The 13017-nt window shown below is 32.9% G+C and overlaps 1 protein-coding gene across 4 annotated transcripts; it reads right to left on the bottom strand.

The window, feature by feature from the left end:
* Positions 1-278: 278 nt before the first annotated feature.
* LOC103979460 (BSD domain-containing protein C22A12.14c) lies at positions 279-4506 on the bottom strand. 4 transcript variants are annotated; one of them, XR_001977305.2, is made up of 3 exons: positions 2963-4506; positions 1466-1510; positions 279-619 (listed from the first exon to the last, which is right to left on the bottom strand). XR_001977305.2 is itself a non-coding variant. In XM_009395619.3 (2 exons), the coding sequence occupies exon 1, from the start codon at positions 4356-4358 to the stop codon at positions 2970-2972; it is 1389 nt and encodes a 462-aa protein (XP_009393894.2). In that variant the 5' UTR covers positions 4359-4506; the 3' UTR covers positions 279-619; positions 2963-2969. The 4 variants fall into 4 exon arrangements, 2 of the variants coding, with proteins under 2 accessions (XP_009393894.2, XP_009393895.2); XR_001977306.2 differs by having other exon boundaries at positions 279-613; XM_009395619.3 differs by lacking the exon at positions 1466-1510.
* Positions 4507-13017: the final 8511 nt, after the last annotated feature.

The following is a 13017-nucleotide window of genomic DNA, read 5'->3' as shown; positions in this document are numbered from 1 at the left end:
TCCACGTATCGATAACCTGTTGGATCGGTACGTACCATTCGGTACGAGCGGTATGCTTCGGTACGACAGACCTTGATTTATACCGTACGATTCAATTCATTTAAAGCTTACAATTCAATTCATTTAAAGCTTCACTACAAGCTTTCTAGACCAACAACAATGTTAGCTATTTCTAAATACATCTTATAAAAAAACATCAAAAAATAAAAGAAAAAATAGATAATACAGAGGAACAAGTAATTGAGTGAGAGACTGATGAAACATTAAATTATATTAAATTGGGTTCCTAAAAGACAGTCAGTATTTTATTCATCTTTGATAAAAGATTAGTTAAACATTAAATAAAAATAATACTGTTGAAACGTTTGGACAACAGTTGGTAATTAACAATTGTGTCATAAGCTTAAGCTTACTCATCAGACAAGTGATACAAATAGATACAGAAACATATGTGACATGCGTTGCCACCTAAACCACAAAAAAGCATTCACTGGCAACTACAAAGGCGAAGTGTCCTTTTTCTTCTCTGGTTTTGAAGTGGAGTTCCTGTTCTTATCTTCGGACTTGGTTCCCCAGAAACTGGCCATCTACTAGGCTTCATTGTACTTCACATCTGAAGCTAAAAAACAAGACTTGATTAGTAAGATCACAGGTTTTTGCCGTACTACATAACTTGGCTTAACTACCTAATTAACTTATTATAGAAAAGAATGAACACTATTTGCAGTTTTCTTTCTCAAAGTTGTGTCTTCAACTATTGCACTCGGAAATGGCATTCAGAACTCTTTAATAACTAAAAAATTGTAACACCTCAGAATATACACGGTATGCAAGCTGACATGCTTGGTTTCATTTGGATTCAAGAGCATAAAATCTAGAAAACTAGAGCTTTGTTCAAAGTAAGCATTAACATACAATCTGCTAAACATATGCAATTTTGATGTCTAATTTAGACCCATAAATCTGTATTAATTCCATCTTATTTTTATTATGTCTAAGACAAGGTTTAAAAAAGTAACTAGATCGGTCGATACAGACTAGTATTTACCTATCCAACTAAGTACTGGTATTGAATTATGTAGCTTGATATCTACACAATACTTCATTTTTATATTTATTAATTTATTTAATAAAAAATCAGTATATACTGTCTGATATATCACATACCGTTACTGTACCAGTTTCTAGATTCCTAAGACCTGCATTGGAGCGAGATTTAGTTCGTTGGTCCTAGATGACACCTCACAGTGCATACAGATCAGATAAATTGTAATGTTCCTAGAAGATGCTGTAAATGGTGAAGCATTAATTTATCAGGCAAGATGGCACCAAAAAGAAACGGTTTTAATTTTTAACTATTAAGCAGCCAAAATATGATGAAAATGGTGAAACATACAATTTATCGATAGTCAGAATCTGAGCATCCACAAGCTCTTTGAAGAAAATAGGATGAAAAGCAACATACCAAAACCTGATGTAGATTGTTCTTGTTTTCCAGGAACTGAGGTTGCTGAGGAACAAGAGCCTTTACTCAGCATCATGCATTGTCAAGGTAAAGGCACATTTACGGTGCGCTTCTAAGGTGTTGACTTTTTCATTAATCATGATGAAAATATATAAATATGCTTTAAATGTTTGTGAAAAATGAAAAAGTCAATACAAATACTTCTTTGTGGAGAAAAAAGTTTCGGGTAAGAACAAACATATAGACACAATAAATCAATCAGAGCAACATACTGATCCTACAAGACCTGACATGCAACATGGGTAACCACTGATCGACAACATTGCTTTAATTCCATATCCTTGATCAGTGATATATGATGAAACAATAGCATAGTTGAAAATACAGTTTGTAGCACCAATTCACTACTCGGTAGACAACCTGATAACAATGTCCAAGAATTGTCAAACACATGCCAACCAAAATGGTGCTAGACTACAAATCTCATGTGCAATTGATCAGTGGGTTCAAGATTAGATTTCTTTCTTTTAATAACCAGCACATAACATGGCTACAAATATCAAATCAAAGATTGCGTGGTCGATGCCTTGTCTATCAAACATAGCAAAGCATAAGTGCACTGAGACATGCCTGTTCAATCATCCGATCAGACACATCTAGCATGTAATAGTTTACAAAAGTATCATACTATGTTAGCTCATAAATAGCACAAATTGGGTACACAATACTTTAACACATGGTTTTTAAGTTTTTACGAGAACAGTTGAAATTAATTCAAAACCAAGGTAAGAACTGAATCAAGATTTACTAAGATTTTTAGTTTGCAGCTGTTTGGCACTAACCTACTAAATTTGGCAGGTGCAATAAAAGTCAGTATAAGGGAGCTACAGAGTCAGCACCTTCATGGTCTACATAACCCATACATTTTAAAAGCCATTTTCCTCTCAAGGACACATTTTCCCTCTAGAAATATATATGTAAGAAATTCCCTACAGTTTCCTTACTTTCAAATTGATTTCAAATAAAGATCATCGAGAAACTTTTGAAATCTGACAACTTTTTCCACCCAGATGCAATTTTGCTTTAATTTAGAGATATACGGTACTATTCATTAAGTAGTAAATACCCCCCAAAAAGAAACTTTTGATGCGTCCCTATTTCAATTTCTTTATTCTTACTACTTTATTGTATTAAAAAAAGTAGTGCAGCCAACATATATGAAACCAGAGATATCATGAGAAGGGCAACATTAAGTAATTCAGTATTTTTGCCTTTTGAAACACACAAATAGACAAAAATATAAAAGAAAAAAGGCCAACAATGTCATGGCCAGCAGCTCCAAATTTGCATATGCAAAAGATCAGCAGAGATAAGTATGTTAACAGATTCAAAAAGTTCAATCACATTTAATTTTACAGCATGACATGAGCAACCATTACCAGCCAAGCAGCTCACAAATAAATGAAGAAAAACGATACTTGTTTGACATTGTTATACCTTTCGATCAAGATTTTGTAGACACATCATCATCTTCAATATCCCAACTAAGATCCTCGTCATCCTCAACGACACTGAGTCTCTTGCGCAAATCCTCCCGAAGAGGGTTTACACTCTTGTCACCAGATTTTTTCTCATCATGTTCATCAAGATCCTCGATTTCATCCCACTCGAGATCATCTTCCTCCTGCACAGAATGCTGGCTTGAGACAATTGAAGAGCTGCTATCCTTGCACAACCCTACATCATCCGTCTTCCCTTTTTGCACTGTCTTACCATCTGTTTCATCATCCGACTTTGAGTTCATCTCCTCCTTGCAAATAATTTCAGGATTTTCTGCCTTTCCTGGATCGGTACTCACTCCCTCGTCAATGTTAGCTGTCGAAGTTTCCAAATTCTCGACCTGAGAAACCTCAGCATGTTTCTCCATGATGACAGACTCAAAATTCATGTCTTCCTTCTGCACCACCTTGGCAATCTCATCCTTTTTTCCTTCTTCCTGTACTTCTTTATTCTCTGTCAAAATTTCTTCTTTCTTGTCATCCTTCTCAACTTCTTCATCCTCTTCCTCATCGTCTACCTCCCAACTCAAATCCTCCTCTTCTTCCCCTGAAATCACCCTTTTCACTAGCTTTGCCCTTGCATCCTCCGCTTGCTTGAGCTTATGGACACGATAGTAATACCGGCACCAGAATGTCTCGTAATCCACCAATCGAGGCACCAGCTTCTCAAGAAATCCCTCCAACGACCCATTCTCATAGCACAGCCTCTCAATTTCATCCTCTTTCTCGGCCAAATCAAATCCTAATCTCCAATTTTTGAAATCCTGGGCATCCTCCGGCTCCTCCGAGAACGTATTCACATCGAACTGGATCGCAAGCAGCTGCGCCTCGAACCGGTTGTACCTTCTCGAAGAAGGAGACCCATTCTGGGGCCCCTGATCGAACGGGTACTGGTCGGTTCTACTGTCCTCGGCCTCCATCGACATGATCGCTTCCTTACCCCGGGAGATGATCTCGGCCGTGCCCCGCCACACCGAACCGCCGATGTCGTCGACGATCCGGCCGACGGACTCCAGGGACTCCTGAGCGACGGAGGCACCCGCATCGAGGGAGCCCGGGAGGTCGAGGACCGCGCGGGCGGTGGCATCCCCGAGGAACGCCGTCTCCCTCTTGATGCCGGATCCGAACTCCTCGAGGTCCCGGCGGTAGGTCCGGATCACCGATTCGGACTTGGTGGCGAAGGTCTTCACGAACCCTCCAAAGCTCCAACCGCCAGTCTCGCCGAAGCTGCCTCGTTCATCGCCGTCCGGTGAGTGGTGGGGGGATTCCGGCGGAGAATTCTTCTGCCGGGGGGAGGTCGGATCGGCGGAGAAGACGGATTTGAAGAAATCCATGGCAACGGAACCAGAGGCACTCCACCGGCCGGTTGGCCACAGAGCGGACGTCTTCGTCTCTGGTGATACAGCTAAATGTACGCGTAGAGCCTACACATACGCAGCACGAGTTGTGTTTGCAGGGTCGGTAAGCTGAGTCGAGCGTTTCGTGGTTACCAGAAAGTTCTACCCCGAACGTTCTTCTCGTGGCTTTCGTAGACGCTCTGCTGTGGTACGAATGCAGATTCTTACGTATTACCTCATTAGCTATTTTTATTATTCCGATTTTTATTTTTTTGAAAATTATATTAAAATTTCTATACTTACAAAAATAAAATATTAATTTTTTTATATATAATTAAAAAATAATTTATAAAATTAAAAATATTAATATAAACTTTTTAACCTAGCTAATTACAAGGGATAATAATATGTCAAAAGATAATCCCTTTTATCTCATACAATCATATAAAAATAAAAAAATATTTTATTAAAAATATTTTTATTAATAATCATATTATTATCTTTTGACATCCCTCAATTATCATCTCAGAACATTGCATTGTGGATTGATGCAAATGATATTTAACCGTTAACATAATGCTAATGCAATCGGGATGTTAAAAGTAGTTAACTATAATAGATAATTTATAATTAGCTCAATATTAAATATTTATGAAATGTTAATATAATTTTTTTAAAGGAGATTATTATTGGTAATCTATTTTTGGGACAATCCCTTTTATCTCATACAATCATCTTTAAAAATAAAAATATTTTTATTTTATTAAATATATTTTATTAATATTTTTTTTTTTACATTCCTCAATTATCATCTCAGAACATTGCATCTTGTGGGTTGATGCAAAATGATATTTTTGGAGCTATTATAGAAAAACCTAAGTATCTTTCCAAATATGTTATCCAATTTAATAGACGTAAAAAATTATTTTTTCATCTCTTTCTCTTATATCTTCAGATCTAATTCTCAATTATATTATTATTTCCTACAACCCATCAATTAGCAATCATATATTTGAAATATGACATCTTATGATTTGTGCAAAGTGACCCAATATATTTTAGACTATTATAAAAATGCTTGAAGTATCATTTTTTGAACCAATGACTTGGCATCTTAAACCATAAAAATATTAAATCGATATAACAAGCATAAAAAACTATTTCTCATTTGATTCACTTATCCCATTTGATTATCTTTTTTTTATTTTATTTCATTAACGATGAAAGATACTAAGAATAAGAAAGGGAAAAAAAAAGACTTTGTGTCAAATGAGTTTCTTGGAATTAAGTGATAAGTTAAGGTATTTATATTAATCTTATAAAGGCATATCTTAGGAATATTAAAAAAAATAAATATAATTATAAATAACAAAAAGTGATTGTCAATAAAAAAATCTCATTTTCATGAGAACGATACGGTACGTGTTGAGGGTGATTTTCTAAAAAAATATTTTTTTTAAGTTTTTTTATCAAAAGAGATTTTCTATGTTTGTTTTTCTCAAACAATATCATATCCCTCACCAACCCCAATAGTATTATTTTCGCTCACACTTTATAGATCGATCCAAAGTACGCAATGATCTAAGCATGTTACAATCTCCCTTCCCCTCTCTACTCATAAATTGTGCTAATAATCAATATAGTGTTTTTATTGGTCTTTATAGTTTTTTTTTTATTTTTTTGCTTATTTGTTATTCCCCTTTCCTCTCCCATCCTAAGAGAGTCCTCATTGTGTATTTAAGGACTTGTCTCGTACATAAAACTTAGCATACAAAACATATAAGTGCATTCCAACTTCTACCATGTTTTCATCATGATTTTTTCATCTAACAAAGTTTTGTATATGAAAGTACATATTAATATATGCATTGCACCTATTTTAAACTAAAATTCAGTGACATTGACATTGTATGAATTGGAAACAATAAAAAAATGGGTTGATAACCCATTTACAGTGTTTTTTTGTTTTTTGTTCAAATATAATCTTGTTTTTTTTTTTTTTTTTTTGCCTATGAACGAAAATACTATAACGACGTTCCAAAATATAATAATTAACTTTTATGACTTGTATGAACACATCAATGTAAATTATGTTCATATCCATTTATTGATATTATACACAATGAAAAGAAATATAAGTATTTTATGATCCCTTTATAATATTTTTCTATTCAAATATAATGTTTTCTATATATGAATGAAAACACTATAACTTATTTTTTTTATGATTTGTATCGAACACCTCGATACAAATTATATTCATATTCATTTATTGACATTATATGTAACGAAAATAATGACAAGAATTTATATTACAAACTTTTACAATGTTTTTTCTGTTCAGATACTGCTTTTATATATGAACAAAGCATTGTTATAGTCATAAAAAATCAATTTCAGTATTTCTGAACATTGTTGGATTATTATCTGTATACGAACTAAAACACTATAATGAGGTTCCAAAATACCGTAACTGGATTTTTATTACTCGTATCAAATACTTCAATGCAAATTATGTTTATATCCATTTGTTGACATTGTATGTATTGAAAAAAAAATCCAATAATTTATATCATGATCTCTTTATCATTTTTTTTTTGTATATCAATGCAAAAAATACAGAAAATTGTGTCCATATTCATTTGAAAATGAAGTTGAATTAGATATTGATCAAATAATTGGATAAAATATATAATATAATTAATTGGGTTCCATCGAAATATTTTAGCCAATAGAATAGAAGTTCATTTACAGATTCCTTATGAGATAATCTTGATGGGAGAAAATCTCCTAATATCTTATTTTAGACCCTCTGCTCTCTCCTAATATCAATGCTCTCTCCAAACCATCAATCTTAGTTGGTCCTGTGAAAGGATAAGAAGAGAGGAGGAGTGCCTTGCAGATCAAATAGAAATCTCTAAATATATGACATCAAAAGGTACGCATCATTAAACTAGATCTAAGTATTTGATTTCAAACCTGACATAAATGTTATTTCGCATTTTTTATATCGCATGTGGGTAGAACCCGTCCATGTGGCGGCCGAACGCAAGCAAAGAGCCCCAACGGCAGCCGTGCGTTGGTGGGTCACACCCATGCGGTAACCTCGCGTGGGTAGGTGTCGCGCCCAAGTGGCAGTGACCGCGCGCGAGCAGGAACTACCGCAGCGACAGTGGCCACGCATGGGCAGAGGCAGCCTCGCGGCGGTAGCGGTCACGCGCTAGTAGGTACTGTCATAGCGGTCACGCACTGGCAACAGTCGTGCGCAAGCAGGAAAGGCCACAACGACCGCGCACGAGCAGCAGTAGTGCCGCACGCGCACGCAGCTGCGGCGCAGGTTGGAACCACCGCAGCGGCCGCACGCGCAAATGACGACGACAAGGCAAATTAGGATTTTTTTAGCATAATTATGATTTTAACCTCGAGGCTAGGGTTTTACAAAATTATAGTTCTGCCCCTTGTAAATATCGTAATTCCAGTTTATGTTCTGTCAATATATTTATAGTTTTACCCTCATGTGTAATTTCTATCAAATTATAGTTTTGCCCTTCATAAATCGTATATTTTCGATTTATATCCTACGAAATATTTACAGTTTTATCATTATGAATTTGAGAAATTTAGTTTATGTTCTCAATTATAAAATTGATAAATATGATTTATTATAATTATGATTCAATTTAATCATGATTATTTTTTTATCATTTAATTAGATTTAATTCTGATATTATATATATATATATATATATATATATATATAAATTATGGTTTAGTTTTATAGTTTTCTCATATGAATTATTGATTATATATGTGGTAAATAAAATCAAAATCTAATTATTATTCTTGAAATTTTATTTACTTATTCACATGTATATATTTAAAATTGTGAAGTAATATTTACCTTTCACATTAACGTATGATTTATATGTTATCATAATTATTATATGAGTTTTCTTTTAGGTTCAATAATTATTATGATTATTATTCTATTATTGAACTACTTAGCATTAATGTTTAATAATTATTATGGTTATTATTTTATTATTGAATTATTTAGCATTAATATTCAATAATTATTATGGTTATTATTTTATTATTGAACTATATAGCATTAATGTTTAATAATTATTATGGCTGTTATTCTATTATTGAACAGCTTATCATAAATTAAAGAAATTTGATGAATATTATTTGTAATCCATCTCCCTAAGTTTTATCTGACCTGTAGTTGTCAAGTGGTCTTGGATGATAGACTTTTGTGATATGAATTACAATAAAAGTTTTATCATTTATAAGATATTTTAAATTTTATTTTATATTATTGTATTGATCTTGTAGTCACCAAAGTGACCTAGACTAATGATTTATAACATAATATTAAAGAATTAGTCCTAAATGATATTAAGAAAATAATATTCACAATGTCACAGGTAATTAGGATATTTAGATAATCGCAAAGGAGAATCTAATTCAAATAATTATGTGATGGGGTAAGATGATACTGTTTTGGATATCCTTGCAGTTTATAATTGTATACCAAAAGGTAACAACATTATTCCATAAGGATGGTATCAGTCCTCCATAAATATTCGTGAGTGAATACTAGATATATCAATATTTCACCCGAAGGTGTAGTATAGATTATATCAATAGTTCATCAATTTTTTGACAAACTCAAAGTATTAATGTTATTCTATATTTTTTTAGTGGTACTTTCGCTCATACATTCTTATGCTTCTAGTATCTCTGGATCAAATTATTCAGAATGGTTAGAGAATGTGAAATTTACACTAGGTGTATTAGATCTTGATTTAGCATTGCTTGTTGAAAAGCTTACAGAGTTGATTGATAAAAGTACTGTAGAACAAGTTAATGAAAAGAAAGCTCGGGAAAGATCTAATAGGCTTAGTTTAATGTTCATAAGAATGACAATTGTAAATAACATAAAGACTTCATTACCAATTACAATTAGCAAATAAGAATATTTAAAGGTTATTTAAGACAGATTTAAATCTGTTAATAAGTCATTGGCTAACATATTAATGAAAGAACCGACCATGGTTCAGTATTATGGTACTCGAGAAATTCAGGATCACATCCTCAATATAGCGGACAAAGCTGTAAAACTTAAAACATTAGGCATGAATGTTGATGAGTCTTTCCTCATGTAGTTTATTATCAATTCTCTTCTTTCTCAGTTTGGACCATTCAAGATTCACTACAATACAAATAAGGATAAGTGAGACTTGAATGAGTTAACTAGTATATATGTTCAGGAAGAATTAAGATTAAGGCAAAAAAGTTTATATAATGTCATGACTACTACTCAAGAAGCTGATAATAAGAAAAGAAAATTAAAGCATTATCCATCAAAGAAATTTGTCGGGTTTGAAAATATTAAACAGAGTAATGAAAAGACTGTAAAGTACTTCTTTTGTGGCAAAAAAAGATATGTGAAGAAGGACGGCATCAAACGTAAGATTTGGTTCGAAAAGAAAGGTATTAACTCGACCTTTGTATGTTTCGAATCAAACATTATAGAAGTTCCTTCTAACACTTGGTGGATTGATTCTGGTGTTTCAACTCATGTTACCAATAACATGTAGGGATTTCTTTCAATTCGGAAACCAAAAGAATATGAAATATTCATCATTATGGGAAATCGTCTTAAAGCGAAAGTGATATCAGTGGGAACTTATCGTCTATGCTTAGAGACGGGTCACCTTATGAATCTTATTGACACATGCTATGTTTCTACAATTTCTAGAAATTTAGTTTCTCTTTCTAGAATTGATAAGTTAAGATATTATTTTTCTTTTGGTAGTAGCAAACTCAACATATTTTATTATTCAATAAAAGTTAGTTCTGGAATTCTATGTGATGGTTTGTATAGAATTAATTTGGAAGTTTACAAAGACATTAATGACCCTTCAATCAATTGTTGGATTGAAACTATACGATTGTTGCATATCTCAAAGGAAAAAATTGAAAGATTAGTGAAGGATAATATTTTAGAACATTTAGACTTCATTGATTTTGATGTTTGTATAGATTGCATTAACGGAAAGTAAACTAAACATATAAAGAAAAATGCCACAAGAAGTAAAGAACTCATTGGGATTATTCATACTGATTTGCGGACCACTCCATATTCCTTGTTTTAATGGAGAAATATATTTTATCACATTTATATATGATCTATCCAGATATGGCTATGTCTATCTAATACATGAAAAGTCTCAAGTCATTGATACTCTTGTATACATAAATGAGGGCGAGAGACAATTAGATATAAAAGTTAAAATTATCAGATCTGACACGGGTGGTAAATTTTATGGTAGATATAATGGATCTGGTCAGAATATTGGTCCTTTTGCTAGATTCCTAGAACAATGGGGTATTTGTGCTCAATATGCATTACCTGTACCGCAATAGAACGATATTACTAAAAGGAGAAATCATACTCTTATGGATATCATTAGGAGCATGATAAGTTATTCCTCTATACTTGAGTTGATGTGGGGTGAAGCTCCTAGGACAGATATGTATATCTTAAATAGGGTTCCTAGTAAGTCAGTTCCATCAACTACATTTCAGTTATGGACTAGTAGAAAGGCCAATATGAGATATTTACATATTTGGGGATATCCTACAGAGATAAGAGTATTCAATCCACATGAAAAGAATTGGATCCAAGAACTATTTTAGGATATTTTATTAGTTATCCAGAAAAATCCAAGGGATACAAATTTTATTGTCATAACCAAGGATAGTAGAATTTGGTAATGTAAAATTCCTAGAAAATTATGAAAATAATGGGAGTGAAAAATCTCGAAGGATTAATTTTGATATTGATGAGATTCTGGTTAATTCTCTCATATCATCTCCTATTCGAGAGATTATTGTTCCTCAAATCAATGAGAGTATTGATGAGGGTAAATAACAAAATAACATTGAAAAACTCTCAAATGATGTTGATGTCGTCATTGATGATCTTGCAGAACAATCACAATTGGTAGATTTAAGAAGATCTCAAAGGAAAAGGAAACATGTCATTCTGATGATTATGTGGTATATCTACGAGAATCAGATTATGAAATAGGAATAAAAAGAGACTCATTATCGTTTCCACAAGCCACAGAAAGTAACGATTCTGAAAAATAGTATGATGCAATGAAAGAAGAGTTAAAATCAATAATCCAGAATAGTATTTGAGATCTCGTTAATTGCCCAATAATTGTAAAAGAGTCGGTTGTAAATGGGTCTTTAACACAAAACGCGACTCAACGGACAATATCGAATGATATAAAGTTAGACTTGTGGCCAAAGGTTTTTCTCAAAAAGAAGGCATCGACTATAATGAGACTTTTTCTTCATTTTCTAAAAATGACTCATTGAGAATCGTCATGACATTAGTAGCTTATTATGATCTTGAGTTACATCAGATGGATGTGAAAATAATATTTCTGAACGAGGATATGGATAAGAAAATCTATATAGAACAATCTAAAGGATTCATAGAAAAAGAAAAAGAAGATTGGGCTTATAAACTTAAGAAATTCATTTATGGCCTTAAATAAGCTTCTAGACAATGGTACATAAAGTTTCATAATACCATTACTTCATTTGGATTTAAGGAAAACACTGTTGATCAGTGTATATATCTTAAGGTAAGTAGGAGCAAGTTTATTATATTGTTCTTATATATGGATGATATTTTACTTGGCAGTAGTGATCTTAGTTTATTACACGAATTCAAGATATTTCTTAACAAGAACTTTAAAATGGTTGATATTAATGAGGCATCCTATGTTATTTGCATTGAGATATTCAGAAATAGATCTCAAGGATTATTATGATTGTCTCAAAAATGATATATTGATCGTATCTTAGAGAGATTTAATATGCAGCTTTGCTCGGGCCAATGATATACCTATTACTAAAGGTGAAAAAATTAATCAAACTAGTGTCCAAGAAATGACTTAGAAAAAAATCAAATGAAGAATATTCCTTATAGGTGCATAGTTGGAAGTCTATTAATAATATGTTCAAACCTGTACAAGACCATATATCAATTTTGCAATTGCAATACTCGAAAAATACCAAAGCAACATAGTAATGGAACATTGGAAAGCTACAAAGAAAATAATGAGATATCTATAAAGGATGAAAGATTTTATGCTTACATATAGGAGATCAGATCGGCTTGAAATAGCAAGATATTCAGATGCTGATTTTGTAAATTTCCTCGATAGTAGGAAGTTCACTTCAGGATTTGTATTTATATTAGCTAGTAGGGCAATTTCTTGGAAAAGTGCAAAGCAATCGCTTATTGCGTCATTAACAATGGAAGTTGAATTTGTGGCATGCTTTGAGGCCACAAGTCAAGCTTTATGGCTGCGAAATTTTATCTCGGGACTTGATGTGGTCGACTCAATTGTCAGGCTGCTGAAGATATTTTGTGATAACATCGTAACAGTTTTCTTCTCTAAGAATGACAAGTACTCTAGTGGTTCCAAGCACATTGAGATAAAGCACTTGATGATTAGAGAAATAGTCCAGAAACAACAAGTGTCAATTGAGAACTTGAGCACCACTATGATGATTGTTGATCCATTGACAAAAGCCTTATAGTGTAAAATATTCAAATATGGGA

The sequence above is a fragment of the Musa acuminata genome, chromosome BXJ2-3 (genome assembly GCF_036884655.1).
Source record: "Musa acuminata AAA Group cultivar baxijiao chromosome BXJ2-3, Cavendish_Baxijiao_AAA, whole genome shotgun sequence".
In the NCBI taxonomy this organism is placed as follows: Eukaryota; Viridiplantae; Streptophyta; class Magnoliopsida; order Zingiberales; family Musaceae; genus Musa; species Musa acuminata.
Note: the sequence above shows the minus strand (reverse complement) of the source record. Positions and strands in the feature narration are given on the sequence as shown.